Source organism: Aegilops tauschii, chromosome 3, assembly GCF_002575655.3.
Source record: "Aegilops tauschii subsp. strangulata cultivar AL8/78 chromosome 3, Aet v6.0, whole genome shotgun sequence".
Classification (NCBI taxonomy): domain Eukaryota; kingdom Viridiplantae; phylum Streptophyta; class Magnoliopsida; order Poales; family Poaceae; genus Aegilops; species Aegilops tauschii.
In genome coordinates this window covers 613,301,592-613,318,882 of record NC_053037.3, presented here as the reverse complement: position 1 = coordinate 613,318,882, position 17,291 = coordinate 613,301,592, and the positions used below count along the sequence as shown (strand labels likewise).

General features: G+C 44.2%; 1 protein-coding gene and 1 pseudogene across 1 annotated transcript; one reads left to right on the top strand and one right to left on the bottom strand.

The window, feature by feature from the left end:
• Positions 1-7,704: 7,704 nt before the first annotated feature.
• Positions 7,705-12,345, top strand: LOC109748060 (ubiquitin-fold modifier 1-like). Its single transcript, XM_020307116.3, has 3 exons — positions 7,705-7,832; positions 7,930-8,027; positions 12,069-12,345. Exons 1-3 carry the CDS (start codon positions 7,747-7,749, stop codon positions 12,122-12,124), a joined length of 240 nt encoding a protein of 79 aa, XP_020162705.1. The 5' UTR covers positions 7,705-7,746; the 3' UTR covers positions 12,125-12,345.
• Positions 12,346-13,364: 1,019 nt separating this feature from the next.
• LOC109748061 (protein ACCELERATED CELL DEATH 6-like) lies at positions 13,365-17,032 on the bottom strand (annotated as a pseudogene).
• Positions 17,033-17,291: the final 259 nt, after the last annotated feature.

Sequence of the window (17,291 nt, the reverse complement as noted above, 5' to 3'; positions counted from 1 at the left end):
CCCACACGAACAATCACAAGTCTAATTAGGTAATGGCAGGGCACATCTTGAGCATAGGAAACAGTATAAATAGAACAAGCAACATAAGAAACTGAAATACAAAAGATGAATAAGGTTAATTCAGCACCAAAAGTAACAATGCTCTTTTTAAGATGTTTATAGGGTCAATCATCTAATGGTTAAATATCCAGAGTGTAATGCTGAAGACTCAACACCACGACCTGAACATACCTAGTGGGAACTGGTAATCTTGAAAGCAATGAAAAACTATATAATGAGAAGATGCATAAGGTATCTATGGTACATTCTACTAACTAAATCTTCTTTCACTGTTTGAAATCAGTCAGGCTGCAGTTGGGACTGCCCGTGGGCATCCCACCTTAATCCACCTGATCCCACTACGAATTGGTGGGAAAATATAGGGTAGCCCACATGGATTAGGCGGGTGGAAGTGGGATCCCACTTAAAAAATACAAACGCAACACATTGTATTCAGAACAACAGATACAAGGCGTCCTCCCTCGCACCAGCGCAAGCGCGGCCCGTGTCCGCATCCCATTCCCATCCAGCGGCCACGTCACTGAACCGCGTGGACGTCCTGTCGGAGGCGCTCCCCTTCAGCCAAGGGCAAGACGGTGGTAGTGAAGTACGGCGGCGCGGCGATGAAGTTGCCGGAGCTACAGGCGTGCGTGATCCACAACCTGGTCCTCCTCTCCTGCGTCGGCATGCTCCCCGTGCTCGTGCACGGCGGCGATCTGGAGATCAACTATTGGCTGCAGCGCATCGACGTCGAGCCGCAGTTCAGAAACGGCCTCCGCGTCACCGACGGTGACGCTCTCACAATGGAGGTCGTCGAGATGAATAAATGGATAGAGCCTGGCTCCAATTCTGGTAAAATAAAAAGCAACGAGCTGAACTTCCTAATTGGAATGATTCCCCGCTCTAATTAGACGTTAAAAATAGATTAGTGCCGGATGCGGGGAAAGGTTGGGTTTTCCTATGAGTGGACCCTTTATTTTTTCTTTTTTTTAGAAATCCTAATTATTCTTGATTATGGATTGAATAAGGGATGTTATGGATTGAATGTGTAAAAGAAGTAGTATATTGATAAAGAGGCTGTATTCCAAAGTCAAAAGAGCGATTGGCCTGCAAAAATAAAAAACTTGTTCTGTTCTTTTTTTTAATTAGAACAAACATAAACTAATTGGGTAGAAAAGGAGCAGAAAAAGATCTGTGGATTAGACTCCCTTTCTTTCCAGGGTTTGTATTAAAAATGCAACACCCTGTTCTGACCATATTGCACTATGTATCATCATTCGATAAACCGAGAAATGCTTCTTCTCTCTGATTCAAGTAGAAATACAAATGGAAAAATTCGAAGGGTATTCAGAAAAACATAAATCTCGTCAACAATACTTTGTCTACCCACTTCTCTTTCAGGAATATATTTATGCATTTGCCCACCATTATGGATTAAATGGTTCTGAACCTGTGGAAATAGTTGTTAGTTGTAATAACAAGAAATTTAGTTCACTACTTGTGAAACGTTTAATTATTCGAATGTATCAGCAGAATTTTTTGGATAACTCGGTTAATCATCCTAACCAAGATCGATTATTGGATTACAAAAATTATTTTTATTCTGAGTTTTATTCTCAGATTCTATCTGAAGGGTTTGCGATCGTTGTGGAAATCCCATTCTCGCTACGGGAATTATTTTGTCCGAAAGAAAAAGAAATACCAAAGTTTCAGAATTTACGCTCTATTCATTCAATATTTCCCTTTTTAGAAGACAAATTTTTGCATTTGGATTATCTATCACATATAGAAATACCCTATCCTATCCATTTGGAAATCCTGGTTCAACTCCTTCAATACCGTATCCAAGATGTTCCATCTTTGCATTTATTGCGATTCTTTCTCAACTATTATTCGAATTGGAATAGTTTTATTACTTCAATGAAATCCATTTTTTATTTTCAAAAAGAAAATAAAAGACTATTTCGATTCCTATATAACTCTTATGTATCAGAATATGAATTTTTTTTGTTGTTTCTTCGTAAACAATCTTCTTGCTTACCATTAGCATCTTCTGGAACTTTTCTGGAACGAATCCACTTTTCTAGGAAGATGGAACATTTTGGGATAATGTACCCTGGTTTTTCTCGGAAAACCCTATGGTTCTTTATGGATCCTCTTATGCATTATGTTCGATATCAAGGAAAGGCAATTCCATCAAAAGGCACTTTTTTTTGAAGAAGAAATGGAAATGCTACCTTATCAATTTCTGGCAATATTATTTCTGTTTTTGGACTCAGCCGCGAAGAATCCATATAAACCAATTAGCAAACTCTTGCTTCGATTTTATGGGGTACCTTTCAAGTGTACCAAAAAGTTCTTTGTTAGTAAGGAATCAAATGCTGGAGAATTCATTTCTAATAGATACTCGAATGAAAAAATTCGATACCATAGTCCCCGCTACTCTCCTCATAGGATACTTATCAAAAGCTCAATTTTGTACTGGATCGGGGCATCCTATTAGTAAACCCATTTGGACAGATTTATCAGATTGGGATATTCTTGATCGATTTGGTCGGATATGTAGAAATCTTTTTCATTATCATAGTGGATCTTCGAAAAAACGGACTTTGTATCGACTAAAGTATATACTTCGACTTTCATGCGCTAGAACTTTAGCTCGGAAACATAAAAGCACGGTACGAACTTTTATGCAACGATTGGGTTCGGCATTTTTAGAAGAATTTTTTATGGAAGAAGAGCAAGTTTTTTCTTTGATGTTCACCAAAACAACTCTTTTTTCTTTCTGTGGATCACACACTGAGCGTATTTGGTATTTGGATATTATACGTATCAATGACCTGGTCAACCCTCTTAATTAATCATTAGACGAAATTAAGAAACAGGAAAGGGTTGATAAATGATCAAGAAAAAACTTTTCTATTTTTCATTCTGAAATGTTCTTTTTATTATAATAAAGAGTAGGTGAATCAACTTACTAATTAAAAAAATTAGTAGAACTTCCTCTTTGGAATAGAAATTGGCTATTTCTACATAGGGAAAGTCGTGTGCAATGAAAAATGCAAGCACGATTTGGGGAGGGATTTTTCTCTATTGTAACAAGGAAGAATTATCTACTCCATCCGACTAGTTCCGGGTTCGAGTCCCGGGCAACCCATATAGAAAAGACTCATCAAAGTTTTTAACTTTGACTCACTTCATTTACAAATACAAAATTATTGGTTAACATGGTGGTTAACTGTATTATGAAAGACAGAAAAAAATCATTGGCTTATCAAATTCTCTATCGAGCCGTGAAAAAGATTCAACAAAAGACAGAAACAAATCCACTATTGGTTTTACGTCAAGCAATACGTAGAGTAACTCCCAATATAGGAGTAAAAACAAGACGTAATAAAAAAGGATCGACGCGGAAAGTTCCGATTGAAATAGGATCTAAACAAGGAAGAGCACTTGCCATTCGTTGGTTATTAGAAGCATCCCAAAAGCGTCCGGGTCGAAATATGGCTTTCAAATTAAGTTCCGAATTAGTAGATGCTGCCAAAGGGAGTGGGGGTGCCATACGCAAAAAGGAAGCGACTCATAGAATGGCAGAGGCAAATAGAGCTCTTGCACATTTTCGTTAATCCATGAACAGAATCTATGTATGTAGACACATGGATCCGTACATCTCGATCGGAAAAGAATCAATAGAAGGAGAATCGGATGATATCTTTCTCGAAACAAACAAAAAGGAAAAGAAAGAGAAAACAGAAATCATGATCAACTAAGCCCTCTCGAGGGCTTGCTTAAGAATAAGAAAGAAGAATCTTATGGAAATAGCATGGAATAAGGTTTGATCCTATTCATGGGGATTCCGTAAATATCCCATTTCAAAAATCGAAACAATCGGGACTTTTCGGAGATTGGATGCAGTTACTAATTCATGATCTGGCATGTACAGAATGAAAACTTCATTCTCGATTCTACGAGAATTTTTATGAAAGCGTTTCATTTGCTTCTCTTCAATGAAAGTTTCATTTTCCCAGAATGTATCCTAATTTTTGGCCTAATTCTTCTTCTGATGATCGATTCAACCTCTGATCAAAAAGATAGACCTTGGTTCTATTTCATCTCTTCAACAAGTTTAGTAATAAGCATAACGGCCCTATTGTTCCGATGTGAGACAATTGAAAATTGTGTTTACTTGTTCTGGAATCCTTTATCTTTGATTTGTGAAATCCTTGGGTTTAGACATTACTTCGGGAATTCCTATTTTTTTCTTTCAAAAGAGTAGCAACATACCCTTTTTTCTTATTTCCTTCGATAAAGCATTTATCTCTTCTATTTATCTCTTCTATAGAAATCTAATAAGAGGGATTGATTCTGATATACTTTTATTGGACTTTATTCTTATTTTAACCTTTTGATTTATTTCTATATTAAGGATAGACTGACAAAGTTGGCCTAATTTATTAGTTTTCACTAACCCTAGATTCTTTCCCTTGATAAAAAAAATTATGTCCTCTCGAGCTCCATCGTGTACTATGTTACTTAAACCCAGCACAAATTTGGTTCGGAACGAATAGAACAGGCTATGTCGAGCCAAGAGCATTTTCATTACTATGGAAAATGATGGATAGAAAAATCCACAATCGATCATGTCCTTCAAGTCGCACGTTGCTTTCTACCACATCGTTTTAAACGAAGTTTTACCATAACAAACATTCCTCTTTTCATTGCAAAGTGGTATAGAGAATTGATCCAATATGGATGGAATCATGAATAGTCATTGGTTTAGTTTTTTTATACTAATTAAAACTTGCTATCTATGGAGCAATATGGATAAAAGAAACTAAGTATTTATCCGGGAAGCCTCCGCCAAGATCCAATTTATTTAAACCCATATTAAAATTCTATCATATGAATGAAACATAGTTTGAAAAAGACGACTAAACAAGTTTGCTTAAAACTTATTTATTCTTAAATTTCCACCCTCAACGGATGGCTCGAGATGATCAATCTTGAAGTGAGAAAAGAATCACCGTCGGTTCAACAAGCAGTTAAAAAAACTGTGATTATTACTACGAGCTACTCCCTCTGTTCACCATATAGGAAGTTTTAGACTGAACCATACAAGTCTCTGAAATGTCTTATATTAATGAACAGAGGGGAATACTAAAGAAATGCACAGAACATAACAGAAAATCAAACAGAGGCCGTTAGGAAGGAAGAGGAGGAGGCCGAGACAAGCTCGTGCCGGTCAGTGGCGACCGGATTTGGCCAGGAGACAGTAGCTGGGCGCCTCGGCGGATCGGAGGCGGCTCACCTTGGGCCGTCCTCTTCCAGAGGTGCATGAACACGAGGACGATGGTCCAATGCTTGGCACATTCACTCCTGTTGTTTAAAAAATCAGAAGAAACTTTTCAAACTGAAATAAGGAAAAATGGTTGTTCAAGTAAATTTACCATTTACTTACTGATAGAGTACAACAGCATTCAGTTAATGAGACAACAAAAGAACTTCTTTTCGTACTGAAATAAGGAAAACAAAACAACATCAAATATTCATATTTAGCTGATTCAAGTATCTAAAATATATTCATGTTATAAGATATGTTTGAAACTACAAAGCTCTAAACAAAATTAAATGACAATAATATAATCAAATTCCATGGTATTAGCATCTAAATCTTGAAAGAGGACTCTGGAGTAATTTGAATGTACATGTAAGCTTACTGGAAAAATATCATAACTCTAGTAATATACATACATGCTTAACTAACACCACACCTGAAAATGCATCCTTGTATGCCTCTTCTGATCCTTTCTCTGAAAGTTGTGTACAACAGAGAACTAATTAGTTATTCGCCAAATCAAGTGGTATTTTGAATGCCTCTTCTGATCCTTTCTCTTTAGAACAGCTTTAGTACAGAGCAAAATATGTATGTAATAAATCAGTGGAGGCTGGACTTTCAAATCCCTGATGCAATAACAACACACAAGTATAGGAAATCATAAACAAAATCATCTACGTTACCAAAGGGGAGCCGCAAAGGACAACCATCTACATTTAAGCCTAGCTCATTAGTCAATTTAAGAATCAGTCTGCCTCCTATAAGTGCTGATGAGCTAGGGAAAGCTCAATAACTAAAACGTACACTCTTGTGTGTACCTTAAAACCAGAAAACGTGGGCAACTGTGTACTCAAGAGATAAAGTAACCTCAAAAAAATCTACCAAGAAACCTGTATATATTTTAGTTACCTTTTTTTTGCGAACTCCAGTCTAAACTGTTTTACTGGTAAAGTAGTCAACAGAGCCAAAGATGTTTCCAGCATGAGTATAAAATGTGACATCAGGAGCTTACTAAGAGAACAAACATGGCAACATGCTTAAGATTTAGCAATATTAAACTATAAGCACGAATTATGTGCAGCTGGCAATCTTGCGAAGAGTATAACATCAGAATGGAAAAAAATCACTACATAGTATATCACGAATTGCTGACAAAAAATAAATAAGGATGTGATTCGCAAATAGTACTAACCTTCTTGCATTTAGGAAGGAAAACAAAGACAATGAAAAATCCAGGAACACACTAACAGTTGCAAATATATCTTGATGACACTATCATGTTTATGATTTAGTATAAGTAAATGGAAAATTCTAGAGTACATAAGGTTTTTTACTAGTAGGTTGTCACCGGGTTATTGTGATTTGCTTTACCTATTTTTTCTTAGTCAAATGTGTCTTACATGTTATAGTGGGTTTAGTAACTGTTGTAATATGTGTGTGGTCTAGACTTGGTATTGAAATATCATAACTTATAATAATTGTCAATGTAGGATCCAGTTATCAATGAGAGGAGGGTTGGAGAGATTTTAAGAATTTCTTTGAAAAACACTTAATAGCGAAGAAAAATTGAGTAAACAAAACAACACAAGTAATGTAAAGAGGAATAACGGTTAACCAAACTGAAGCAGTCAACAACTTAGGAGAATTTGAGGCATAACTAACAATTAGCTAGAGACAGAAGCACGCTAGGTAGAAAAATAACTAAGTAGAAGTACATGAACATAAATATAAACATGCCCGTGCGTTGCAACGGGAAAATCACATACTTTTACCTAATAAGCATAGCTCAAGATCCCCTATAGATCCACGTCTTCTATTTCAACACGGAAACGCACCGGTGTTGTTCTTTATCCTCCTTTTGACCCTCATCGACAATGGTCATGACGTTCACCGCATCCGAACATGGTCAATTCCAAGGCCATCACAAGGGAATGTTGGACTTGAGGGCCGCCCTATGCAAACTCTGTGTTTTGCTACGGAATGATGGACTTGCAGGAGACAACATCGGAGCGGCGGCAGCGACCATTCATGATGTTTACATTCATCTCAATATAGACGATACAGACTCCCCACTGAATTCCTGTCTCCAGCTCCTGCACCATGGCTTCCACGACGTCCAGTGGTGCTGGTCCAAAGCAAGTCCATGCCCACCTACAAAAACCGCACCACACGGGGGTCGTGAAAATGAGGACCACAGGGAGGGCAAGGTCCCATGAAAGAAGAGCATACTCCACGGTGTCAAACATAAATGTATAGAATTTGTACATGTATAAGCAACAATTTTAAATGGAATGTAGACCAGCTTTCTGTTTTAAAATGTTGTTTTATTTAAAGTAAGCGCATATGGCGGCGGCGTCTCTGTCTCGGCACCCATGGCCGCGGAGGGCGGCGGAGGAGGAGGAGGGAAGGTGTCGTTCAAGGTGATCCTCTCCTCCGACCCCAAGCTCCCCTTCAAAGTGTGAGTGCAGATCCCCCCTCTTCCTCCTTCCCCCACCCCTCCCCTCCGCGGGCCAGATCTCGTCCTGATCCGTGTGTGTCGTGCGGTGGCTTCACAGGTTCAGCGTGCCGGAGGCGGCGCCCTTCACCGCGGTGCTTAAGTTCGCCGCCGAGGAGTTCAAGGTCCCGCCCCAGACCAGCGCCATCATCACCAACGGTATGACCCCGCCCCGCCCCTCCGCGCGTCCTCCCGTCGGATTCCGTCGGGGCCGTGGTGCTCTTGGTTGCTCTGGTGCGGTTTAGATTAGGTGCGTTGCGAAAGTCCAGCGGGTTATGTTTCTACCGGGGAAGTGATAGATAATCTGTGGCTTCTCTGCTCGGTGGGATTTATCTTCATGTTGGAATGGTTGATAGTATAGATGTTCTGTAGGTTCAAATATGCCTGTGAATTGGGGGAAAAGGAGTTTACTATGCATTGTTGACGCAGATGAGGAATTCAGTGGGAAGTCTGAACGTCTGGTACAATTTATACAAGGGAGATTACAACAGCCCGAGCGCATTGTTGACGCAGATGAGGAATTCAGTGGGAAGCTGTCGGAGCCAACACGATTCGGCAACCGCGTTCGCCACCGCCCGGTACTCCGCCTCGGCGCTGGACCGGGAGATGGTAGCCTGGCGTTTGGAGGACCAGGAGATGAGGTTGTCACCAAGATACATGGTGTAGCTGGACATCGAGCGACATGTGTCAGGGCACCTGGCCCAGTCGGCATCGGTGTATGCAATGAGCTGGGAGGACGCCGATGGTCGGAGATGGAGCCCAAGATGCGCGGTGCCGCGGAGATAGTGGAGGATACGCTTGAGCAGAGCGATATGTGGCGTGCGCGGGGCATGCATGACGAGGCAACCTTGCTGCACGGCGTAGGTGATGTCAGGGCGCGTGAGTGTAAGGTACTGCAAGGCGCCGGCAAGGCTGCGAAAGAGCGACGGGTCAGGAGCCGGGTCACCAGCGGCAACGGAGAGTTTGGCCTTGGTGTCGACGGGCGTAGCAATGGGCTTGCAGTTGAGCATGGAAGCACGGTCGAGGATCTGGAGGGTGTACTGCTGCTGCAAGAGGAAGAGCCCGCGAGCACTGCGTTGGACATTAATGTCGAGGAAGTGGTGGAGTGCACCAAGGTTGGTCATGGAGAACCCTGTGGTGAGCGAGGCGGTGATGGAGGAGATGAGCTGAGCAGAGCTAGCGGTAAGTATGATGTCATCGACATACAACAAGAGGTAGGCGACCACCGAGCCGCGCCGGAGGATGAACAGGGACGTGTCACTCCGAGAGGCCACAAACCCCAAAGTGCCGAGGAAGGAGGTGAACCGCTGAAACCACGCCCGTGGCGCCTGCTTGAGCCCGTAAAAGGACTTGTGTAGTTTGCACACACCCGTGGGGCGCGCGGCGTCGAGGAAACCGACTGGCTGTTGACTGTACACAGTTTCGGCGAGAGTGCCATTGAGGAACGCGTTCTTGACGTCGAGCTGATTGATGGCCCAGTTATTGCTGACGGCGACGCTCAAGATGACGCGAGTTGTGGCCGGTTTCACCACCGGATTGAAGGTCTCGCCGTAGTCCACCCCCGGTTGCTGGGAGAAGCCACGAAGCACCCATCGAGCCTTGTAGCGAGCAAGGGACCCATCGGGTTGAAGCTTGTGGCAAAAGATCCATTTTCCGAACACCAAGTTGACACCTGCACGACAGGAAACCAAAGACCACGTATTGTTTTGCGCCAAAGCAGTGTACACCTGCAGGACAGGAAACCAAAGACCACGTCTGGATCGAGCCGACTTGCTCACTCTCTCCCCCTCGCTTCTTCCTCGCTACCCGCGCCTTGCCCGAGCGCCTCTCTTGCCGCCGCTCACCATCACGGCGGCCACCGCCATCCCGACGACGCCACGAGCTGTCTACGAGCCCGCCGCGTCCCCCTCTTTTTCCTCACTGAGCCGCACGACGCCGGAAGCCCCTGGAGGCTGCCAGCACCGCCGTTCCCCTCGTCGGCCACCGACGTCACCTTCGGCCCTCCCGCGAGCCCGCTGAGTCGCCCGCTCGAACCATCGTGAGCTTCTCCCCCTGAGCCACCTCTCCTTTGCCCCGTTTGGCCGCCGCAGCCGTGTCTCTACGCATGTCCGAATGCCGGCCGCCGCCTTCAAGCTCGTGGCCGTCGACTCCGGCCACCCCAGGCCCGACCGCCGCCACCAGCCGACGCGTCGTGACGCCAGCTACCCGTAGAGCCCATCTGCGCATAAAACGCCCCACCGTAGGCGATTTCCGAGCCACCCCGTGGCTTTGGCCCTCATCGGCGGCTAAACGCCGGCGGGGTTGACCCCATTTGACCAGGGGTTTGACTCCCCTGAGTCTATGACAGGTCGGGCCAGCCCCTGATAATTTCGGTTTAGTTTAATTTTTTTAAACATAATTAGCGTCTATGCCTATGACATGTGGGTCCCACGCATTAGGTTTGACCCTGGCCGACCCTGTTGACTAGCTGACATCAGCCTGACGCCATGCTGACGCAATAATGTATTTCTGGAATTAATTTAAATTCAAAAGGATTTATGAATTCAAAAAATGTCCTTAAACTTTTAAAAATCATAGAAAATAATCTATAACTGAGCAAGTTAACATCACCAACTAGGACAATTCATGATTACGGAAAATTATCAGAAAACTAAGAAGAATATGTTTATGGCATTTTCATTCATGGCTGAGCAAGTTAACATCACCAACTAGGACAATTCATGATTACGGAAAATTTGATAAATAGATTTGGAGTTGGAATTTAATGTAAGTTTGAATTCCACTTCAAGTAATATGGCTAACCATTGCACTAGGTCAATTCAGTACCTTAATATGACATGTCATTCATTTGGATGTGCATTGCATTGATTGTGGTTCCCTTTTTATGTTGCCGGTGTGCTTGATCTCTCTCAGTAGACGTTGTTCCGATGATGTTATCATTGACACTGGCGAAGAGCTATACTATCTTCAGAATTACCAGGCAAGCAAACCCCCCTTAATCACTCTGATACAATCCCACTCTCTCGCTCTAGCTCTCTCTTACTACATTAGGACAACAACGATTCAACTGTTACATGTTGCTGTAGTTGAACCCATTCCTCTACATGACCTGTCTTTGCCATAGTAAATAGTTAAAACCTACTAGCATGAGTAGGAATTGCCTTAGCCATGTTGTGACTACTCATCCATGCTTGCTTGTTATGCTTGCTATGCTTAGAGTCATGTCGGGTCTGATCCGTCAGGCGATGAATTGGAATTATTGTGTTCATGCCCTACTGTGTGAGAGCTAAGTGTGTGAATCCGATTTGGTAAAGGTGGCGATGAGCGGTCATGTAGGAGTACATGGTGGGTTGTCTCATTGGGACCATCCTCAGGAACTGAGTTTTGTGTTTGTGATCCAAGACAGTTACTATCACACATTGGGGTCCTTAATTGACTCTCTCAACTTATTAATCACCTTGATCTCTGTCCAGGAGTCACAACTAGTTTCTGGTGTTTCTAGGATATGTGTTGGCGGCCGTGCGTAGCCCTGACCCTAGAGGTGGGCTATCATGCGGTAAAGACACCGAGGCACGGTGTACCAAGTGACACCCGAATGGTGCTCTCGGGAACCCTGCACTCATCGTTTGGGGTCGTGATAGAAACTTCGTCCGGACTTCCTTTGCGGATACAACCTCAAATAGGCGATAAACGTGGACTAGAGTCTTGTGTGGTTAGTCAGGTTGTGGCCGACACCCTCGCCAGGTCTCTGCTTGAAGGTTGCCGAGATACATGACGTGTATATGGTGGTAAGTGGTGAGATCGTATGTGAAAAATACACCCCTGCAGGGTTATTGATCTATTCGGATAGCCGCGTCCTCGGATATGGTCTACTTGGAAAGCTTACATTGTTAATAGACAAGTTGAAATAGATACTCTAAAATGCGCAAGATAAGCGTGAGTGCTATGGATGGCCTTCTCGTAGGGAGACGGGATCCATAGTGGTGTATTGTTGTGGTGACTATGAGGACTCGTGTGCGCTCTCTCACCCCAAAGAAGTTACTGGTAGTCGTAATTCAGGATAGCCAGTGAGTCAAAGCTGGCTTGCTGCAGTTAAACTTCACAACACCCTTCTTGATAATGATATATATGTAGATAGTTCTGATGTAAGTCTTGCTGAGTACCTTTGTACTCACGGTTGCTTAATTTATGTTTTTGCAGAGGAGACGTTAGTCTCACTAGTGCTTTCAACGACGAGTTCGATGTTGACCGATTAACTTGGTAATCTCAGACGGAGGTCTGGCTCCTCTGGAGGGTCTTGTAGATAGACATGCTTTCTAGTCTTCTATCTTTTCAGCTGTCTGTACTCAGACAGATTTATGCTTCCACTTGTTGCTTGTATGACTTTGCATGTTGGGTCATGAGACCCATATTTGTAATATCATGCTATGTATGGCTCTTCGGAGCCTCTTAAAAAAATATTTTGATTCGTAGAGTTATGTTGTGATGCCATGTTGTATCTACGCATATCGTACATTTTGTGTGTATGTTTTGAAATGCATTGGTATGTGTGGGATTTGACAACTAGTTATCTACTTTGGTAGCCTTCCATACAGGGAAATGCCTCCTAGTGCTTCCACCGAGCCTTTGTAGTTCGCTACTGCTCCGGAACACATGGATTGACCGACATGTATCCTTCATTGCTTCTGTGTCTGTCCCTACGGGGAAATGTCACGCGGTGTTACTGGAGTCCTGATAGCTTGCTACAGCCCAGTACACACGCTGATGACCGACACGTGCATTGCGGGGTTAACTTTGTCTGTCCCTGTACGTTTGTGCCACCTTGGTTTATGACTAGTCATGTCGACCCGGTTCTCCGTCGTATGGATGCTAGCATCACAATCATATACGTGAGCCAAAAGATGGAAACGGTCCGGCCAAGGTAAAGGCGGCAGCCGTGGGTTACCGTGCGTGAGGCCGCAAAGTGATATGATGTGTCTTATGCTAGATAGGTGTGACTTAGGATCAGGATTCTGACATTGGGGTGGGGATGGGAAACATGGGGGGTCTCTAGCACCTTAGATACCCCCTTGTCAGATTAAGGAGCTTGTTGTCATCATTGTCTGCTGGATGTGGATGGGCACATGCCGCATCACAGCTGCCAATGCTTCTGCTACTTCATCGGCACGGGGCACGTCACACCCCCGTTGGCATCTTCTCGAGTTGCTCCTGCTCTTGCTGCATCGCCACCTTCTCAAGCTTCTTCAGTAATGTTGGTCGTACAGCATGTCGGCATGCCCCATCACCGCTTCTCGAGCTGACAATGTTGCTTGTGCTTTATCCGCACGGGCTGCAATGTAGTCATCGACATCATCTCAATGTGCCCACATCTGAATGGTGTTGACAGGTTCAGACATGAACCGCCGATTTCTTCAGTAAACGCAAGACTAAACAGTGGAAAATAGCGAATTCAAAGAGTGCAAGAACTAGAACTAGGCTTTAGGATACGCTGCTACTTCGGCCAGCCGGAACAACGATGGCTAGGGTTCAACCCGTTACAATAATGACGTGGAAAACAGATCTAGAGCACTGGTTTTATAGCCTTACAAGTTGGTATGCAAAAAGTACATGAATTCAAATAGCGACCGTCTTATGAAGGACCAATTGCTTCCGGATAGCGCCATAGGATCGAAGATGGACGTCGACCAGGTCAAGAGGGGTCCGAAAACGGGATGCAGGTGTCAATCTTCAGGATTGATTGTTCAGCTCTTCAGAGATTCAGGTTTTGGGGCCTGACACTATTTGCAGGATACCGTTGACAGGTTTGATATTGTCAACTTGTAAAAAACAAAAGGAAACTCATATCACTGCTGAAAACGAAGCAAACTACGTAGAGTACAGTTTTGGAGTAGGGCCACTGACTGTTTGTTACAGGGAGAAGAGAATAGAACCTCTGGAAATACGAGGCTCGGCCTCAGCATATATTAGCGGCATACAAGTGCCTTGGAAGGTAATTCACACTAAAATACCATTTGGTTTTGTTGGTGGGTACACAAAACCATTCCAAGTCAATGCACTCACTCTTCTATAACAAAGCAGACAGGGAGATCAGAATGTATGCGTGGAATTCAAACATCAGTCTCCCTAGGACTAACAGTGGCAGCCACCACCATGCCCTACCTCCAATCCTCTTCACCAGGACCACTCTGTCGTCGAATACCGTTTTCACTGCCCACAAGCCCCATCCGACTTCCAATCCCATGAGCGCGCCAACCATAACACCACAAGAAGGGATGAAGGCGTTTTTGCGCTTCACTGGAGCTAGCACCGCGTACATCCCGAACGTGAAGGCGGCGCTGAGGCTCCTAGCCGACCAAGCCAAGAGATTTATGGAGTGGACCAAGGAGATATTGTGTCTTCCTGACTCAGCGGCCAACCCTGCAAGCATGAGAAAGATGATGGATAGACCGGAGAAGGCGAATGCCAGTGTATTGGCCATGACAAACGCGTTGAAGGCGTACTGCCCAGCCAGCACCGGTGTGCCGTCTGTTCGATAGCCACCTGGCACGGCAAAGGCTGCGGCGAACGTCACCGTCGTAATCAGTACCGAGCCAAGACCAATGAACTGCGTGCGTTGGACGATGATCTGCGATATGTCAACGTCCCCTACATTGTGGATTTCTCTCGGTAAGATATTGTCCCATGGAGAAGCAGTCAAATGGGCGGCATTGTGCAGCAACCAGTATATCCTAGACCGTGGGTTCTGGAAGAAAGAAAAATATGTCGACTCATTCATATAGGCCAGTGGAAGTATATACTATATACACATACATGCGTGCGTGCATGAAACCAGAAAAAGTTAACTGCTAGCTTACCCAGTAGCTGAGGTTTGTCTCTTCTTGTTGTCCGTACCTGGATGCAAATTCTCGTGGCGTTTCTCCCTCCTTGTTGGTTAGATTTAACTTAACCTCTGGTATTGACACCAGAGCATGGACCATACGTATATCCCCGACCTCAACAGCGAGGTGTAGTGCAGTGTTCCCGTCGTTGTCCTGCATGTTCATGACTGACGATGCGAACATCTTGCGGTGTTCTTGGCAAGCCTACTTAACCACCGCCCAGCTTTCATCCTTGACGGCGATATGGAGGAAGGTCCTGCCTTTGCCATCGCGTAGCTGGGCACAGTAAGGGCCGCTCTCTTGTAACAAGGCCAAAACATTATAAGGTTGTCCGTTTGACGCAGCGAGATGTATGGGGAACGACCCATTCCTGTCTGGCAAATACACTCCAGATGGGTCAGCGGGCAGTAGCAACTCGGTCATGCTCGTCTCCCCGAATAATGCTGCGTAGTGTAGTGGGGTCCGTCCGGTGGGTCGGTCTGCTTGCTTGATAAGATCTTTGTTCCTTTCCAATACCATTTTTATTGTCTCTGCATACACGCATGCAATGGTTAGCTATCATTATTACTTCAAACCAGTGGCGACGCTACACACAACTTTCTTTGTGATGTCAAGTGACAATTTTCTGGTTTCTCCTCATTGTACCATTTGCACATCATATATCTGCTTTCTTTTGAATATCGAGTGTGCAAATATTGGACTTTTTCCCTTGCTACTATGTCTATCTTAATCTATATCGAGATGGTAATTTTATAAAATATGCATGGAAAACTGATAATTTATATGTATACTACGATCAACAAGAGCTTCAATCATCTAAAAGAAGTGATACCTCTATATACATAAATTCTACTCCATCCGTTTCGAACTCCTTGTCGCTCAAATGGATTTCCATTTGAGATCCATTTGAGCGACAAGTAATTTGTGACTGATGGAGTACTTTTTAAGGATAAAAACTGAGGCCGCCAAGTAATCGAGAGCACGTTGTATAAGCAAGACAAATAAGGCTGTGTTTATCACGTGATTAGACCAATGGCATAAATGGATACAAAGTCCTCAGCCATATCTTGAAAGCACATGTTAAGACACTACAAGGATTGTGTGCGCCAATCAGGAGTCAACTGATATGTGAAAAGAAAATACAGCACGCACGAGCAATATTAAACAAGAGTAGGGAGAAAATTCTTACAAAACCAAATAGTCTATCTTGTGCGAATGCACGGGTTGTCAACTAGTCACAATAAAATGAAGAAAGACATATGAAGTGAGGCGAATTAAGTGCTATGACAAGATAAGAAACTTGAAATCTAAACACCTGGAAAACATGGGAGAGAAGGTTAGAAAGAGATATAGTACTCACCTTGGCCCCATTTCCACTGTATAGCTGCGTGTAAGGCATTTTGGCCGTCCGGTCCAGAGTAAGACAGCTTGCCGTCTTTCTCAAAGAGCAGCTTTGCAATGTCCCTGTGACCCAGCGAGAGGGCCAAGTACAGCGGCGAGGCGCCATCGGTCAGCGGAACACGAGCTAGCTGTGAGTCCGCTGACAGTAGCTCGCCGATCATTTCCTTGTCTTCCATACGGACGGCTTCGTGCAGCACCGTCTCTCCCTCCCCATTTTGCATTCTTAGGGTCGCCTTCACCCTCTCATCATCACTGGTGCCGTCCCTGGCTCTTGCCAGAGCCAAGAGATGAGAGACCATCCTAGCATTCCTGAGCCGGGCGGCGCAGTGCAGGGGGGTGTCGCCCTTCCCGTTAGGGGCGGTGAGGAGATGATTGGCCTTGCCAACGATCACCGTTGCACACTCCAAGAATTCATCTCCATCTCCACTAGACGCTACTACATGGAGGATGGAGTCCCCTGCACCGGTGACCGCTTCTGAAGGGGGTGTTGCAGTTGCAGTTGCAGCTGGCTTGTCGACGTCGTCGGTGATGGTATCCTCGACGACATCGAGGACGACTTGACGCGCTGTATCTTCTTCACCCCTGTGAAGAAGAAGAAGAAGAAGGCGCTTTATTTCATGGGAGTCGCCATGAGCCGCAGCAATGAGCAGCTCGGGATGATGCAGCTGGAACACCTCATTCGGCTTGCTTGGAAGGCTGGGAGTTTGCTCTTTGTTCACTATACCCATTACGTGAGCTACACGACGGTATGCAGGAGTAGGGAATGGTACAGATGGAGTAGGATGGTGGTCGTTGAGAAACATATATCATGCATGCCCTTAATCTTGCACCGCAGGTTTAAGAGCAGATATTTACAAGACTTGGCACATCTGCTTTGGATGCCGATCGATCGACGAATCTGCAAGTTGGTGGCTGGGCATCTTAAATGAAGTTGGATACTCCTGGTACAACCAAACCTTTATTCATTAACTTCTCTACTCATGGACTTGATGTTGAGCACTTCAAATAACTAGCAGGGCTGGTAAGGGGCAGCATCTTGATGAGGCCATTTAAGACGGCTGGTGTAAAATGCCGGTGAGGTCTAACAATTTTTTTTTTTTACTTTTGGTATGTTAGAGCGTTTTAATTTGATGCATGTTTTTTT

Bases quoted from the DNA above. Each gene is read 5' to 3' on its own strand.
- LOC109748060 (XM_020307116.3), top strand. From the start codon at position 7,747: ATGGCCGCGGAGGGCGGCGGAGGAGGAGGAGGGAAGGTGTCGTTCAAG. The intron at 7,833-7,929 runs GTGAGTGCAGAT...GTGGCTTCACAG, and splicing joins CCCAAGCTCCCCTTCAAAGT to GTTCAGCGTGCCGGAGGCGG. The intron at 8,028-12,068 runs GTATGACCCCGC...ATGTTTTTGCAG, and splicing joins CAGCGCCATCATCACCAACG to AGGAGACGTTAGTCTCACTA.